The 17,337-nt window shown below is 40.1% G+C and overlaps 1 protein-coding gene across 28 annotated transcripts in view; it reads left to right on the forward strand.

Moving 5' to 3' along the window:
* dlg1b (discs large MAGUK scaffold protein 1b) overlaps nt 1–17,337 on the forward strand; it is a 250,592-nt gene that overhangs the window by 117,281 nt on the left and 115,974 nt on the right. For 14 of the 28 annotated variants that reach the window (XM_046321076.1, XM_046321075.1, XM_046321079.1 and 11 more), the window contains 3 exons: nt 7,985–8,077; nt 8,657–8,710; nt 16,679–16,729. In XM_046321076.1, the coding sequence (XP_046177032.1) occupies nt 7,985–8,077; nt 8,657–8,710; nt 16,679–16,729 (198 nt within the window). Of the gene's footprint in view, nt 1–3,290; nt 4,098–7,984; nt 8,078–8,656; nt 8,711–16,678; nt 16,730–17,337 lie in introns of those variants that run through there. The other 14 variants (XM_046321083.1, XM_046321092.1, XM_046321093.1 and 11 more) reach the window with 3 other exon arrangements.

Consider the following 17,337-nt stretch of genomic DNA (forward strand, 5'->3'; position numbering starts at 1 on the left):
GGCCTCATCTTTTTAAGTGGGAGAACTTGCACAATTGGTGGCTGACTAAATACTTTTTTTGCCCTAATCTATGTGTATGTATGGACACATAGATGGTTTATAGACACGTATAGATAAACATTTAGAGGCCAAGGATATATTGCCGTTTGTGTGCAGCAAAGGACAGCATCAGCTCTGAATGCTAAAGAGAGTGGGTCTGAAAGCTCTCTCCCCGACCAAGCTCAGTCAGTCCTGCAGCTTGCTTGCTCCATGTAAATCCACTTATGAAATCAGGCCTCAGTCCAACGGCAGAGCTGTAGTTGTCATGTCAACGCTACGTGAGTTATTCTTAGCCTTTCCCTTTTTTACGTATAAACAATTACATCCATTCATAATTTATAGAATGTTAAGGCTGCATATGTCCGCATACACACACAGCGCATTCAGAAAACATTCATACCCTTTGATTTACCCCACATTTTGTTGTTACAGCCTGATTTCAAAATGGATTAAAATAAGAAAAAAATCACCCATCTACACACACTAACCCATAATGACAAAGTGAAAACATATTTTTTGAACGTTTTGCACGGAATACAGAAATAACTCATTGACAGAAGTATTCATACCCCTGAGTCAATACTTTGTGGAAGCACCTTTTGCAGCGTTTACATCTGTGAGTGTTTCTGGGTAAGTCTCTAAGAGCTTTGTACAACTGGATTGTGCGACATTTGCACATTATATTATTTAAATTCCTCAAGCTCTGTCAAATTGGTTGTTGATCATTGCCAGACAACCATTTTCAGCTCTTGCCATAGATTTTCAAGCAGATTCAAGTCAAAACTGTAACCCAGGTGCATTCACTTTCTTCTTGGTAAGCAACTCTAGTGTAGATTTGACCTTGTGTTTTAGGTTATTGTCCTGCTGAAAGGTGAATTCACCTCCGTGTCAGGTGAAAAGCAGAACCAGGTTTTCTTCTAGGGTTTTGCCTGTGTTTTGCTCCATACAGTAAAAACAATGTATCCTGAAAAACTCCTCCAGTCCTTAACTATTACAAGCATACGCATAACATGATGCAGCCACCACCATGCCAACACTATGCTTGTCAGTATTACTTTAGTGCCTTGTTACAAACAGGTTGTATGTTAAAAAAAAAAAAATCAGTACATGCGTCTTTATTTCCTCTCAATTTGGTTAGTAATTGTGGAGTAACCACAATGTTGATCCATCCTCAGCCATTAAACTCAAACTGGTTTAAATCACCATTGGCCTTATGGGGAAATCCTTGAGTTAGGAACAACGCCTGTATCTTTGTAGTGACTGGGTGTATTGATAAACCATCCATAATTGTAATTAATAACTTCAACATGCTCAAAGGGATATTTACTGCTCGACTGAGGGACCTTACAGATAATTGTATGTGTGTGGTACAGAGATTGAGGTAGTCATAGAAAAATCATGTTAAACACTATTATCGCACACACAGTGAGTCCATGTGACTTGTTGGGCACATTTGTACTCCTGAACCTATTTAGGCTTGCCATAACAGTTGTTGAATACTTATTGACTCAAGACATTTCAGCTTTTCATTTTTAATTAATTTGTAAACATTTGGAAAAAAATAATTCCACTTTGACATAATGGGGTATTGTGTATAGGCCAGTGAAAAAACAATTGCAATTGAATCTATTTTAAATTCAGGCTTTAACGCAACTAAATGTGGAAAAATATCAAGGGGTGTGAATACATTCTGAAGGCACTGTATACCAGATACTTTGGGAAACATGGAGTTAAAACAGTTGAGTTTGAGAGTTGAGTTATACATGTAATACTTACAGAAAGCTGAGACCATCTCTCCAAAAGCCACAACAGTAGTTGCTTTCAAAACTTTTTAAAAAACATTGTACAATCAGAACAAATACATTTCCCTATTCTCTCCCTTTACTCGGAGTGCAACGGAGAAGGGCAGACACAGTGATCAGCTTGAGTTTTCAGCTCCCACCTATACAACCAATAAAAATGTAACTTGGCAAGTCAAACGGTCACACTCAGGATCTCTATACAAGGTTTTTCAAACAATCCCTGCACTGTTAAAATCAAAGGGTATGTTTTGATTCTCATCACTGGCAGGAATCCCATAAGCAGCGGATGCTTCTTCATTCTAAAACGAAAAGGTTTAGCAACCTACACAAATATAACTTGGAGAAGGAATTACAACAAATTAGAAGAACACAAACTAATAATATTGAAATTGAATTTGTCTTTAATCTGTGTTTTGTGATCATGCTGAAATAGCTCTTCTCTACTTACCCAGCCAAACGATTACAACAAACACTTATCTATTTAATACAGTTTAAAAAAGGAGCCCTCCCTAAATATTGGATGTTGTATTACAAGACCATAAGACTAGATCCCAAAACCTGAGCTTGAACAGTTTCAATAACATCTTATTTATGTACACTACCATTCAAAAGCTTGAGGTGACTTAGAAATATCCTTGTTTTTGAAAGAAAAGCACATTTTTTTGTCCATCAGAAATACAGTGTAGACATTAATGTTGTAAATGACTATTGTAGCTGGAAACGGGGCTGACGAGTTTCAGAAGAAAGAGATTTGTTTTTGGCCATTTTGAGCCTGTAATTGAACCCACAAATGCTGATGCTCCAGATACTCAACTAGTCTAAAGAGGGCCAGTTTTATTGCTTCTTTAATCAGAAAAAACAGTTTTCAGCAGTGCTTACATAATTGCAAAAGGGTTTCCTAATAATCAATTAACCTTTTAAAATGATAAACTTGGATTAGCTAACTCAATGTGCCATTGGAAGGAGTGATGGTTGCTGATATTGTGCCTCTGTACTCTTATGTAGATATTCCATAAGAAATCAGCCATTTCCAGCTACAATAGTCATTTACAAGATTGACATTGTCTACACTGTATTTCTGATCAATTTGATGTTATTTTGATGGACAGAAAATGTGCTTTCTTTCAAAAACAAGGACATTTCTAAGTGACCAAAAACGTTTAAACAGTAGTGTGTCACATTTCACTAAAGTTACCAGCCACAGCAGGTGCTTTTATGAAATGTAAATGAATGCTATGGATCCCTTCCCTTCCCCCCCTGCTTACAACAGGGACTCCTCGTCGCATTCCCGGGCTGCTGACGATGACATGTGTAGCCGAATCCGGGGGCGACATTGATTATTCATGCCAGGAGCGGGGCCCCCCCCTGCGCTGACATGTGCCACGCTCACTGGAGCCTATTAATTGGCATGAGAATGCGAGGAGATGAGAGGCTGTGAGTAATAGGAAGAGAGCAAGATACTGTAGAGGGAGGGGTGAATGTGCAAGTTAAGAGAACTATTGAGGGGGAGGAGTATTGAAACAAGGCAGTGATGGAGATGGTTGAGGGGGCTGAACCCTGAGAAATAGGATTGGGTTTTGTCTGTTGCCAGCACGAAGCTTAACAGGAACAATTCCACTCCTCCCGAGCAGGAACGAAAGATCCGTCATCCTCGAAACACTTAATCTCATTCTCCAACCGGGAAACTTCAGTTCCACATCCTCTGCTCGGTTTCAGAAAATGACTACATACTTCACGATGCACGAATACGGCTCCAAGGCCCCGAATGGTAGTGGCGAGAGGGGCCCAGGCAAGTTATCTTGTCAGCCACGGGTCAACCTGAACCTCCAGGAGTCCCTCGCTCACTTGCACCCCCTTCAAAGGCAGCACGCCATCGAGCTGCACCAGCAACAGCAGCAGCAAGAGCACATGCAGCAGCAACAATTGCAGCATCATCAAATGCAGCAACAACAAATACACCAGCAGAAACAACAAATGCAGCAACAGCAACTACAGCAACAACAGCTACAGCATCAGCCTTACCGGCCACCTCAACATCTGCCAGCTCACTCGTCCCTGGCCACCTTTACCTCCTGCACACTCCCGGCATCATGCAAAGCCAGGAGCCGCTTCATCAACCTTCGAGACAGCGTCAAGAAGAGCCCCACCAAGAGCACGGCCAAAGTCATCGGAGGTATCGGTGGCACACTCAGGCCCGACATGGGTCTCTGTTCCCATGGGTCCCGGGTCCCATGGGTTCCGTTCTCCTTTGAGAAGGTACGTCTTACCTCCTTTCCCAGCAGTGGTGGCTTTCTCCATTTTTATTTGATAAATGTGTCAAGGATATCTTGCACAATACGGTGTACTTTGAGAAGGTATGTCTCCCTCAGAAGTGCTACTGTAAGTTTCCCAATTTGTACTTGACAACGTTGTCAACAAGATCTTGCAAGTTATTGAGTCAGGTGTTCCCAGCTTTGCTAAGCATTTTGATTTTTTTTTGTAGAGCTGCATATTCTTGTTTCATAAAGGCAAATATTAATCTTTGAGGCTGCAAAAGGGAGAAAGACTTAATGTCTGCATGGGGAATCTATAAGCAGTATAGTTATCCAGTGCCCTAGGAATTGGGGCTACTGTACAAAGACATGTTAGGTTTGTCTGGGTCTGATCAGTGTGAAGTGGTTGTCTGTCCGTACTTGAATGTTCTTCTCATCTGAGGATTGTCTTCTACCATGGCAAGGTCTAAATAGTGTTTTTGGCTCAATGATTCAGAATAATCAGTCAATAAATATGATAGAATTGCTAAATCTAGAACTATAGTTGTTATTTCACGGCTTGTCAATCTTATGCAATTGAAATCTAATCTCTGCTCTTTTGTACGTCGTATTATGGAGAGAGTTGTATTCATTTTGAGCAATTAAGCCCTATTGTTAAAGGATTTTGAAGCAGGAGTTCTGAAAGTAGTGCTTGCGGATCAATGTTGTCAATGTGGGCTAATTTTAGCACTTTCGCTCCAGCGCTGTTTTCCAATAGGGTCTTGCTGCGACAACGGCAGCAGCACAACAGCAATTAAGCCTCTATATCCAAATACTGCAGCACTTACCTCATACAGCCAACAGCAGGCTTCATGAGATGGATCTCTTACATAATTGAGGTGACAGGACTGAGTCCTTACTACTTCAGCTGCTGGCTCGCAATTTGATCTTTCACATGTATAGATGTCAATGGAAGATTTGTGGGAACATTTGAGTTGTCTCGAGTTAGTAAAGAACCATATGTGAATGGCTTGCTACTGATTGTGTGTGAATGAATCCTGCTTGCAATAAGGTATGGTCTATTAATGAATTTACTGCCTGGTAAAGGGCTGAAATTATTTTTTTATTTAAAACAATTGTTGCTAAAAGGGCATTATCATAATTTAGAACATTTCAAAGTATTATTCCAACTTAATATTATGGAAATGTATTTAACTTGTTATGGCTGGGGGCCGTATTGAGTAGCTTAGATGAATAAAGTGCCCAGAGTAAACTGCCTGTTACTCAGGCCCAGAAGCTAATATATGCATATTATTGGTATTTTTGGATAGAAAACACACTGAAGTTTCTAAAACTGTTTGAATGATGTCTGTGAGTATAACAGAACTCATATAGCAGGCAAAAACCTGAGAAACAACCCAACCAGGAAGTGGGAAATCTGAGGTTTGTAGTTTTTCAACTCTGCCTGTCTTATATACAGTGTCTATGGGGTCAAATTGCACTTCCTGAGGCTTCCACTAGATGTCAACAGTCTTTAGAACCTTTGTTTGATGCTTCTACTGTGAAGGAGGGAGGAATGAGAGGGGATTGAGTCAGTGGTCTGGCAGAGAGGCATGAGCTGGCCACACGCGTTCACGTGAGAGTTATACATTGTTTGACATGTTTCTACGAACTGTAATATAACTTTTTTGACTTTTCGTCTGAACTAAGCGATCGCGCATTGAGCATTTGGATTACTGGGCTAAACGCGTGAACAAAAAGGAGGTATTTGGACATAAATTATGTACTTTCTCAAACAAATCAAACAATTTTTGTGGAACTGGGATTCCTGGGAGTGCATTCTTTATGAAGATCATCAAAGGTAAGTGCATATTTATGTTATTTCTGACTTCTGTTGACTCCACAACATGGCGGGTATCTGTATGGTTTGATTTGTTGTCTGAGCGCTGTACTCAGATTATTGCATTGTTTGCTTTTTCGGTAAAGCTTTTTGGAAATCTGACACAGCGCTTCCATTAAGGAGAAGTGTATCTATAATTCCATGCATAATAGTTGTCTTTTATCAATGTTTATTATGAGTATATGTGTAAATTGATGTGGCTCTCTGCATAATCAATGGATGTTTTGGAACGTAACGTGCCAATGTAAACTCAGATTTTTGTATATGAACTTTATCGAACAAAACATACATGTATTGTGTAACATGAAATCCTATGAGTGTCACCTGATGAAGATCATCGAAGGTTAATGGTTCATTTTATCTCTTTCTGCTTTTTGTGACTCTTTGGCTGGAAAAATGGCTGTTTTTCTGTGACTAGGAGCAGACCTAACATAATCGTTTGGTGTGCTTTCGTTGTAAAGCCTTTTTGAAATCGGACACTGTGGTGGGATCAACAACAAGTTTATCTTTAAAATGGTGTGAAATGCTTCTATGTTTGAGGAATTTTAATTATGAGATTTCTTTTGAATTTGGCGCTGCACTTTCACTGGCTGTTGTTATATCGATCCCTTTTAGCTGGATTCAAGCCTTTAAAACACATGAAAATCACATTTTCAACTCGCCCAACATGCTTGCAAAGTATTTAATAAGTTACCTGTGAACTTGGTCCAAACATTTCAAACAACGTTCCTAATCCAAATTTATGTATCCTAAAACGTAAATAATCGATACAATTTAAGACTGGAAATACTGTGCTCAATACCGGACGAAAACAAAAGTGAAGCACATTCCAGGTCGCGCACATCAAAACATTAGTGCACCTGGAGTGACACATGGAAATAACAGGGCTACTTCATTTCTCAAAGGAAAAACATAAACCAATTTCTAAAGACTATTGACATCTAGTGGAAGCCATAAGAACTGCAAGTATATTTCTATTAAAAAGGGATTGCCATAGAAAACAAATGGAAAACAGATTGAGCTAAAACAAAAAAATGTCCCTGGATGGATTGTGCTCTGGGTTTCTCCTGACAAATCAGTTCTGTTATACTCACAGACATTATTCAAACAGTTTTAGAAACTTCAGTGTTTTCTATCCAAATCTACTAATAACTGCATATCCTAGCTTCTGGGCCTGAGTAGCAGGCAGTTTACTTTGGGCACGCTTTTCATCCAGGTGTGAAAATACTGCCCCCTAGGAGGACACTGTTTGGCCTTTCGCTGACATGGATAACGGGGCATCTGTGTGTATTGATTACTGCATTGTTGGCTTTGGAGCTCGTAAGAAAGACATTTCACTGTACTTGTGCATGTGACATTAAAACTTGAAACTGAAACTTGGATGCGTTCACTGCAGGGGAACTACTACATAACGTGACAATGTGTGAGACACACATTGTGTATGCTAGTTGTGTATGCTAGTTCAACTCCACAATACTTTTAATCATATGCTCTGTGCCCCGCTTGGGAGGAATGCTACAGCTTCTGTAAGAATCACAATCAAATCAGGCAACATCACAATCAAATTTGGCATCATTTATATTTCAGCATGCACTGTACTATGCCTGTGGAGTTCTTTAACCCCTAAAAGCACCCCTCACAAAGTGAGAGAGGGGTTAATATTGCATCTAGCTACATTTGGAGATTGACATTTCTATATTTTTCAATAAGCATGAAATGGGCATCTGTTGAGGCCAACCCCCCACTGTGCCTCATTGTCCCATTGGGATTTGGAGATTGTGTACATACACACACACCTCCGTCCTTTCATCCTCCCTCCCACATCCACATTCCCTTGGGCTGCATCCCAAATGACACCCAATTCCCTTTTTAGTTAACTTTTTTAAAACCGAACCCTGATTAAAAGTATTGCACTCTGTAGGGAATATGGTGCCATTAGGGAAGCAGCCTATGGTATTCGTCTGTGTTGCACTGTTTTTCTGACCTCTGACCCATCCCCTGCTATTGTTTAGCAGACAGATGCCGCCCCGCCTTCCTCTCCCATAATCCCTGTGATCCCCATCCCAGCTGAGACCGCTCCTGTCATCCTTCCTCCGACGTCACAGGTTTTTTTCTCACTTTTTTTTTTCTTCCACAAGCACCCGTCATTTATTTTTCTGTAGTTGGTCATTTTGTTTTGTATATGTTTTTTTAAATCCCTGCCATTCCATTGTTTGCTTTGATGGAGTTAGGAGATTAGTGAGAACAAGTGAGCGAGCGAGAGATGGATTGTTCCACACTTTCCCCTTTTGACTCTAAACAACCCATGTTCGTGCCAGCCGGGGGGGTGTGCCTGGAGGACTTAATTTGATTTATTTGGCCTTTATGCTTCAGCATTGCATATTCCGCAGTGTAAAATGCAATGTACGTATGCTCCTCTGCCCTAGTAATCTCTGATGAAAGCCAGTCGCTATCCTTTTTTACTCATTTTTTTCTGTAGCAACATGAGGAGAGTAAGTGACTGATGCCTCCTCTTTCTATATGGTGGATATGGACGTTACATTTTATTTTATTGTACATTTGTATGTGAATTTACATTGTATCCCCAAGTGTAATTGAAATGGCAGATTTTTGGGAATGCTTTGGGAAATGTCTCGGGACATGCAATCCTGAGGTCCTAAGGTCTTTTTCCCCCCTCTTTTTAGGCGAACCCTCCCCCTGTCGTGGTTAATACAGACAGTTTGGACACGCCTCCATATGTAAGTTTAACCCTTTTTAATGAAATACATAATTATATTATTTTGTGATGTCAGTCTTCACCACCATGTCTGGGTTGCTGTTGGATACTTCTAATAATGGTGGTGATGTAGTTAACTATCATTCAAAATCCCCAAAAAGGTCTGTTTTGATACTCTTCCCTGAGGTTACAGTGAGCAAAACTCACTGATTTTGATTAAATAAGGTGTTGAAATTTAACACGAGGCATAATCACATGCTTTTAAGAGTTAATTAGTTTTTTGTGTTACTGTATCATGCAATAATGCTAATATAATTTTGTTGTAATCTAAAATTGACTGCTGTTTGAAATTATGTTTTGTGTGTGTGTCAATATGTGTACACACGTACAAGTATATACACTGAGTATACCAAACATTAGGAACACCTTCCTAATATTGAGTTGCACATATACACAATCCATGTCTCAGTTGTCTCAAGGCTTAAAAATCCTTCTTTAACCTGTCTCCTCCCCTTAATATCTACTGATTGAAGTGGATTTAACAAGTGACATCAATAAGGGGATCATAGCTTTTACCTGGATTCTCCTGGTCAGTCAATGTCATGGAAATAGCCTACACACACACACACACATACACCTGTGTGTATGCGCGTGTTTGTCGGTACTGTACGTGTGTGTGGACGGCAATCAAATCTGCTCACAATGCAATTGCACTATGACAGCACCGGGGCACACATCCCCCTCCTGACCACAACTCACCAGTTAATTTTGATTGTTCATCTCCCGAGTCTGAGCAGAGGTCAGAGGTTAAGGCTCTCCATTAATCGGGCCACTCAAGATGGTGGTGATTTCATCACTTTCCAAACATGCAGTGTTTTCATTTCGGGGAGAAACAAAAGCATCAAACTGTGAAAGTAGAAAATAAAAAAAACGTACAGTAGCCACCTGGCATACCACCTTGTTGCCCTTCTAACTGGGTTGTGATTAGTAGGGCACACCATAGAAAAAAGTTTTGAAATGGAAAATAAAAAAATCTGTGTTATTGGATAGGTCCAGATAGTCATTCCCTGTTTGTCCCTTATCTTCCCTTTGGAGACAAATGAACACTACTAAGTTCAATCTGGCCTCCATCAGAGTTATGGAATGGAGCTACTGTATGTAGGTCTTTAATAACACGTTTAGCTCAAATTTAGATAATCAAAAAATATATGTTTTATTGTGTGAATTTACTCTTTTTACAATGAAGCTAACTTTGGGCTGTAATTTCCTGCACCACAATTGAAAGAAGCATGGTGAACTGTGTGTTGATATTTAATCTCATTTATATCAGCTAATAGTACAGTATCACAAAAAGTCACAAAATATCCCAATTTTTCCATATAAATGTTGAGAAAGAGAACCATGAGTCTAGACTAAAGCAGCTCTTGTGTGCCATTGTTCCTCAGTACTGCTGGGAAGAAAGCTGGTTGCGGTCCATTGTGTTAGCATCCCAGGCCCTGACATAATTAAAAAGTAATTTTGGATTGACCTATGTAGACGGTTTCAAATACATGCAACTTAAAAGTTACATATCACGAAATGTTGATTATACATTTTTTCTTTAAACAGAGCAACCTTCATGGAATCTTATTCTGAGTCTGAAAAGGGTGTTCATATGATAGGGAAGATATACAAAACCTTGCAGAGTATATCCAACTGACAAAAAATATAAACTATTGGAACCAAGACTTAAAAGGAACTAATGTTGCCATAAAATCGAGGGGAAGTTGGAGCATAAATAACAAAATTAGTCTGAAAATGTACGCTTAATCCAGTATAAACGAATGTATAGAATTTATTATACAAGAGACATAATTCACAAATTCTACAGCACAATGGCAGAATCATGTCAAGTTTAGAATGGCTCAATAATCCATGCTTTCTGGGAATGCTATGAAGTCCGGTAGTTGTGGGTCGAAGCTAGAAAGTTGGGTGTCAGAAGTATTACAATGTAAACTTTTAATCCGTCTGTCTGCATATTTCAAGACATGGCATATGGCGGTGTAGTGAGATACCCAATGGGCTTGACGATTCTCTTCTCATCATTCATCTTGACAAAAATTTAATAACTTGGAAATCATTAACACAATCGAAAAATCTAAGGATTTGTTATTGAAATAGCATGGGTGATCATGGAAAGATAAATTGTGTGAGGTGTGAGCATGCAGATCTGGGCAGATGGTATGTTTGAGTCTAAGTTGTTGTTCGTTTGTATAAATTTGTATATATCTAAAAATACAAATAAAATAAACATATATACTGAACAAAAATATAAACGCAACATGCAACAATTTCAAAGATTTTACTGAGTTACAGTTAATTTAAGGAAATCAGTCAATTGAAATACATTCATTAGGCCCTAATCTATGGATTGCATGACTGGGAATACAGATATGCAAAGATTTCAGTAAACCAGTCAGTATCTGGTGTGACCACCATTGGCAGGAACTGGAACACGCTGTTATACACGTTGATCCAAGGCATCCCAAACATGCTCAATGGGTGACATATCTGGTGAGTATGCAAGCCATGGAATAAGTTGGACATTTACAGATTCCAGGAATTGTGTACAGATCCTTGCAACATGGGGCTGTGCATAATCATGATGAAACATGAGTTAATGGTGGGGGATGAATGGCAGAATGGGCCTCAGGATCTCGTCACGGTATATCTGGGCATTCAAATTGCCTCCAATAAAATGCTATTTTGTTAGTTGTCCGTAGCTTGTGCCTAACCTTACCATAATTCCTCCACCACCACCATTGGGTAATCTGTTCACAATGTTGACATCAGCAAGTTTCTCATCCACACAACACCATACACGTGGTCTGCGGTTGTGAGGCCAGTTGGACATGCTGTCAAATTCTCTAAAACGATGTTGGAGGCAGCTTGTGCTACAGGAATGAACATTCAATTGTCTGGCAACGGCTCTGGTGGAGCTCTGGTGGAATTGCATGCTCCCTCAAAACTTTACGTCTGTGACACTGTGTTGACAAAACTGCACATTATAGTGGCCTTTTATTGTCCCCAGCAAAAGGTGCACCTGTGTAATGATCAATCCATTTAATCAGCTTCTTGATATGCCACACTTGTCAGGTGTATGGATTATTTCTTGGCAAAGGAGAAATGTTCACTAACAGGAATGTAAATAAATGTGTGCACAAAATTGGAGAGAAATAAGCTTTTTGTGCTTATGGAACATTTATGGGGTCTTTAATTTCATAAAATCTGTTGCGTTTATTTTTGTGTAGTTTTATAAAAATAAAAAAAAATAGAATGCATCGTCGACTCACCGAACTCTCACTCAGGCAGGTCTCTATGCACAGTAACATTAGTGCGAAGTGGCAGTGTTCAAAGCCGTTGGCACCCTATTTAGTGCAGTACTTTTGGTCAAAGGTAGTGCACTATACAGGGAATAGGGTGCCATTTGGGACGCAGGGTTGGCAATTCCAGGACAAACACAGTGACTTCAATTATTTATATACACATTAGCACAGACGTGCAGTTTTTCCCCTTATGTTCAGTATTTAGCACAATCCACATTAATGTTTCAGTAGTTTGAAACAAGCACGTAGACTGTCCTGCCAACCTGTTATGTCACCTCATTAATTCAAATGTGTGATTGTGTTCAGATTTTAAAAACACAGACTAAAAAGCTTCAGAGCGCAAATTAACTGCAGAATGGGGCCTTCTATCTTGTACTTTTCCGCCCCTAAAACCTCTTACTAGACTTTCTATTATGATATTGAACTGTAACTTTAGAGTCTAGACCAGTGGTTCCCAAACTTTTTATAGTCCCGTACCCCTTCAAACATTCAACCTCCAGCTGCGTAACCCCTCTAGCACCAGGGTCAGCGCAAATATTGTTTTTTGCCATCATTGTAAGCCTGCCACACACACATTGTACGATACATTGATTAAACAAATAATGGGTGTGAGATTTTGTCACAACCCGGCTCGTTGGAAGTGACAAAGAGCTCTTATAGGACCATGGCACAAATAATAATAATCAATAATTTTGCTCTTTATTTAGCTATCTTACATATACAACCTTATTTGTTCATCGAAAATGGTGAATAAACTCAACACAGGTTAATGAGAAGGGTGTGCTTGAAAGGATGTAATAACTGCAATGTTGGGTTGTATTGGAGAGAGTCTGTCTTAAATAATTTTCCACACACAGCCTGTATTTAGTTTTCTTGCTAGTGAGGGCAGAGAATCCACTCTCACATAGGTACGTGGTTACAAAGGGCATCAGTCTCTTAACAGCTCAATTTGCCAAGGCAGGATACTCTGAGCGCATCCCAATCCAGACATCTGGCAGTAGCTTCTGAATAGATTCAATTTTCACAGAACCGCTTGTTTGCAATTTTTAGGCTCTCTTGTTCAGATATCAGTAACTGGACTGGAGGCAGGGAATGAAAGGGATAACAAATCCAGCTGTTTGTGTTCGCCGTTTCGGGAAAGTACTTGCGTAATATCAAACCCAACTCACTCAGGTGCTTCGCTATATCACATTTGACATTGTCCGTAAGCTTGTTCATTTTCACACGAAAAAAATTATACGATGATGCAAAGACTTGTGTGTTGTCCTTGTTAATACAGACAGAGAAGAGCTCCAACTTCTTAATCATAGCCTCAATTTTGTTCCGCACATTGAATATAGTTCGGAGAGTCCCTGTAATCCTAGTTTCAGATCATTCCGGCAAGAAAGAACATCACCAAGATAGGCCAGTCGTGTGAGAAACTCGTCATCATGCAAGCAGTCAGACAAGTGAAAATTATGGTCAGTGAAGAACATTTTAAACTCATCTCTTAATTTAAAAAAAAGTGTAAATACTTTGCCCCTTGATGACCTGCACACTTCTGTATGTTGTAAAAGCATTACATAGTTGCAGCCCATATAATTTCATAATGCAGAAAATACACATGAGTTCAGGGGCCTTGCTTTAACAAAGTTAACCATTTTCACTGTAGTGCCCAAAACGTCTTTCAAGCTTTCAGGTATTCCCTTGGCAGCAAGAGCCTCTCGATTAGTGCTGCAGTGTACCCAAGTAGCGTCGGGAGCACTACTCCACTATATCTCCCTGTCATGGGATACCAACACATCTTGACCACCAATGTTCATTTGATGTCACAAAGCTGTCCAGTACTTAAGACATATTGCCTCCTGTTGTCCTGGTTTCCAGTGGTTTGCAGAAGAGGATGTCTTCCTTAATTGACCCCCCATAAACGTAACAGACATATGCTGTGCCAGGCCCGCCACGTCTGTCTGCTAAATGACTTAAATGTAAATGTAAATGTTGATTTATCCAGCTGTAAACGCATAGATTTAACTGGCTTGTATGTGAAGCAATTGTTTCAAAACATCTCCTGCCATGTCACTGATGCGTTGTGAAACTGTGTTGTTTGATGAAGGCATTGTCTGTATATATATTTTTTGCCTATTCCCCCAGCATTCTCCCAGCCATGTCTGCGGCAGCAAGAAGAATTAAGTCCTCCACAATAGTATGGGGCTTGCAACTCGGTAGCTCACACTTCTAGCCCCTTCTTATTAATGATATCTGTTGCTTTTATGCATGTCTTAATACTTGAACATCGTCTTAATTCTCGCTCAAAAAAACACCTGTGGCTTATTTTTCAAATTGGCATGTTTTGTTTCTAAATGAAGAGTGAAGGTTTCATCGAGTTGTGAGAGTACTTTTGCACATATAACACACCGTGGATAAGGAAAGGCACTACTCCCAATATACGTGAACCCCAAATCAATGTAGTTCTCATCATAAGGGGCGGCAGCGTAGCCTAGTGGTTAGAGCGTTGGACTAGTAACCGGAAGGTTGTGAGTTCAAACCCCCGAGCTGACAAGGTACAAATCTGTCGTTCTGCCTCTGAACAGGCAGTTAACCCACTTTTCCCAGGCCGTCATTGAAAATAAGAACATGTTCTTAACTGACTTGCCTGGTTAAATAAAGGTCAAATTAAAAAATATATATATTTGAGCCTCTTCGATGGTCCAACGTCCCTGTCTGTTCGGTGCTTTCCCGGGTAAGGGGGCAGTAGCTCTTCGGCTGCATCAGATTCACAACTGTCATTGTCCATTTTAGGTGGGCTAACAACAAATGTAGAAATACTGATGGATGTGCTCGTGGAAGCAGAACAACTTGTGTCGTCGACAGGTGCAGGTGTAGTACTGCTGGTAGTAGCAGTACTACCAGTAGAGCTGGTATATGTGTCTATGGATGCGGGCCTTACTTTTTTAACCATTAATCAATTTTCGAATAAATGGAATGAGCAGCAGCTACGTTTGGCTACATAGTTGAATTCCCACGAGAGAGTAATGGTTAATGTAAAGATTCTTAGGTCTTCCAGAAATCTGTTTTGGAATATTCCTGATTTCCTACCTATTCACTCCTGATTCTAGGGAAAGTTACTGGAATATTGCCACCCTAATAAATCACTTTTTGCACTGTCTTCTTGATTTCGTAAATCTTAATTATAGGGTCTCTATGGGACATACTAGCAAGTCTAACGAAAGCTTACCCTTTGACGAACCCAAAGTCAGTTAAGGAAATGCTGTTGCTCGAGGTACTTTGCTGGATGGAATCCTATTTTTCCACAATAACAGTGGGCAACCGTCTGTGGCTCTTCATGTGAATAAAGTACTTCACATAGGTCCATATATATGTGTAAAATGGCATAAATAGCTACTAATATGCACACTTATTATACACGGATGAATACTGTATCTGTAATATCTAATTATGTATGTTACTAGTGTGTGTGTGTGTGTGTGTGTGTGTGTGTGTGTGTGTGTGTGTGTGTGTGTGTGTGTGTGTGTGTGTGTGTGTGTGTGTGTGTGTGTGTGTGTGTGTGTGTGTGTGTGTGTGTGTGTGTGAAGCTCAGGGGGGATAGCTTGAACAGTGGGAGTGGACAGGAAATGGCTTTGGAAATACTATTGACACTGTTGTCCATTTGGTTGAATGGAAATTATTCTGCCTAAACATTATATTTAGCTACGTAGTTCCACAGACTCCAGAAGCCATTCTTTATCAGTTCCAAAGACTGTACTAGGGACTGTAATTTCAATTTCAGATGCCTTTTTTACATGTATTTTCCCCTTCAGCATATCAGTTACGTCAATTTAAACTTAACCACATTCGTTCTAGCTGTTTGTGACTTAGGGGTGTACACTTAGAGTACAGGTTGGTGACAAGCTCAGTTAAGACCTTACCGATACAGTTATGTGCCTCGCCAAGGGCACAACACACAGTATTCCCCACACGTTTACCCCTATCAATGTATCCCGCCTGTTTACCTGTCCACTCATCTGACTGGGTAGCAGGAGTCAATACAGCCAGTTGTGGTCTTGGTGTTTTGAGATGGTGAAATTGTACAATAGATGCTGGTCTTTGGTCAGGTTTGCATTTTCTCCCAAAATATGGTTAGGATTGGGGGTGAGGAAGCTGATCCTAGATCTGTACCTAGCGGAAACTTCACTCTGGAGCGTTTGAGATGGACTCATACATGGCGGTCGGGCTGTGCAGGTCGCGCAGCAGACTACTATAGCATTCTGAAATACTTAAACATCTGGTGCACTGTGCAGCCTGACTGGACATCAAATGTTGCAGATATTTTGGCCTTTTGAAAATTCTGTGTTTCCAGAGCTCGAGTGCATCTCTTTTGTCACTTTTTTTTTTTACATTCCCCTTCAACATACAGTACCTTTTATGAGGACATAAATGTTTTGACCTTGAAGACACAAACAGGTTCCAAAAGGGCTCAGTTTGGTAGAGGAAATGTCTTGTTCTGAAAGATGTGAAACCTTCATTGCTCTGCATTGACTCACTAGGAGTCAGTGTTAGTTACTAGTAGTAGTCACTTGTTACAAGTAGTCACTAGTAGCTAACAAACTTCAGCAGCTAAAATGTGTCATTCCCTCTCCCCCTTCCAGGTAAACGGAACAGAAGCGGATTATGAATATGAGGAGATCACGCTCGAACGGGTAAGGGGACTGTCTCTTTCTTTAAAAAATGTTTTAATTCACAACTGTTGCTTCCTAAATGGCCTTATGGGTCCTGGTCAAAAGTAATGCACAATATAGGGAATAGGGTGCCATTTGGGAATCACCCACATTCTTTGCACAGCAACACAGGACCTCTTCTGTCACTATATTGAAGTGGTTCAGTACAAGATACATACAGTAAAGTACTTTTAAGTATTCACAATGGAAGTAGTACAGTCCTTTTGATTGTATTAGAAAGTAGCATGTGTGTAATGTTCATGTCTGACATTGTATGCCCTCCACATTCGTGGTGGGGGGGGTGGTATCTTACACTTTGAGGGCTGTTGTGGGTGCAGGCATTTGCTTCGGCCAAGCAATAAGACCACATTTTACAAATCAGTCTTTATTGTAGACTATGATTGAGGATATGGTCAAATCGGGTGCATTTTTGCTTGCCCGAAGAAAAGGCCTGCACCCACGCTGGCCCTCAAAGGGTACAGTTTGCATATGTCTCGTATTATACACACTAACAGCTAGCACTGTGGCGTTCATGAAATGTTGTCAAGCAAATAACTGCCGGGCTCACGATAATTTACCGTTAATGAACA

Source organism: Oncorhynchus gorbuscha, linkage group LG22 (genome assembly GCF_021184085.1).
Source record: "Oncorhynchus gorbuscha isolate QuinsamMale2020 ecotype Even-year linkage group LG22, OgorEven_v1.0, whole genome shotgun sequence".
NCBI lineage: Eukaryota > Metazoa > Chordata > Actinopteri > Salmoniformes > Salmonidae > Oncorhynchus > Oncorhynchus gorbuscha.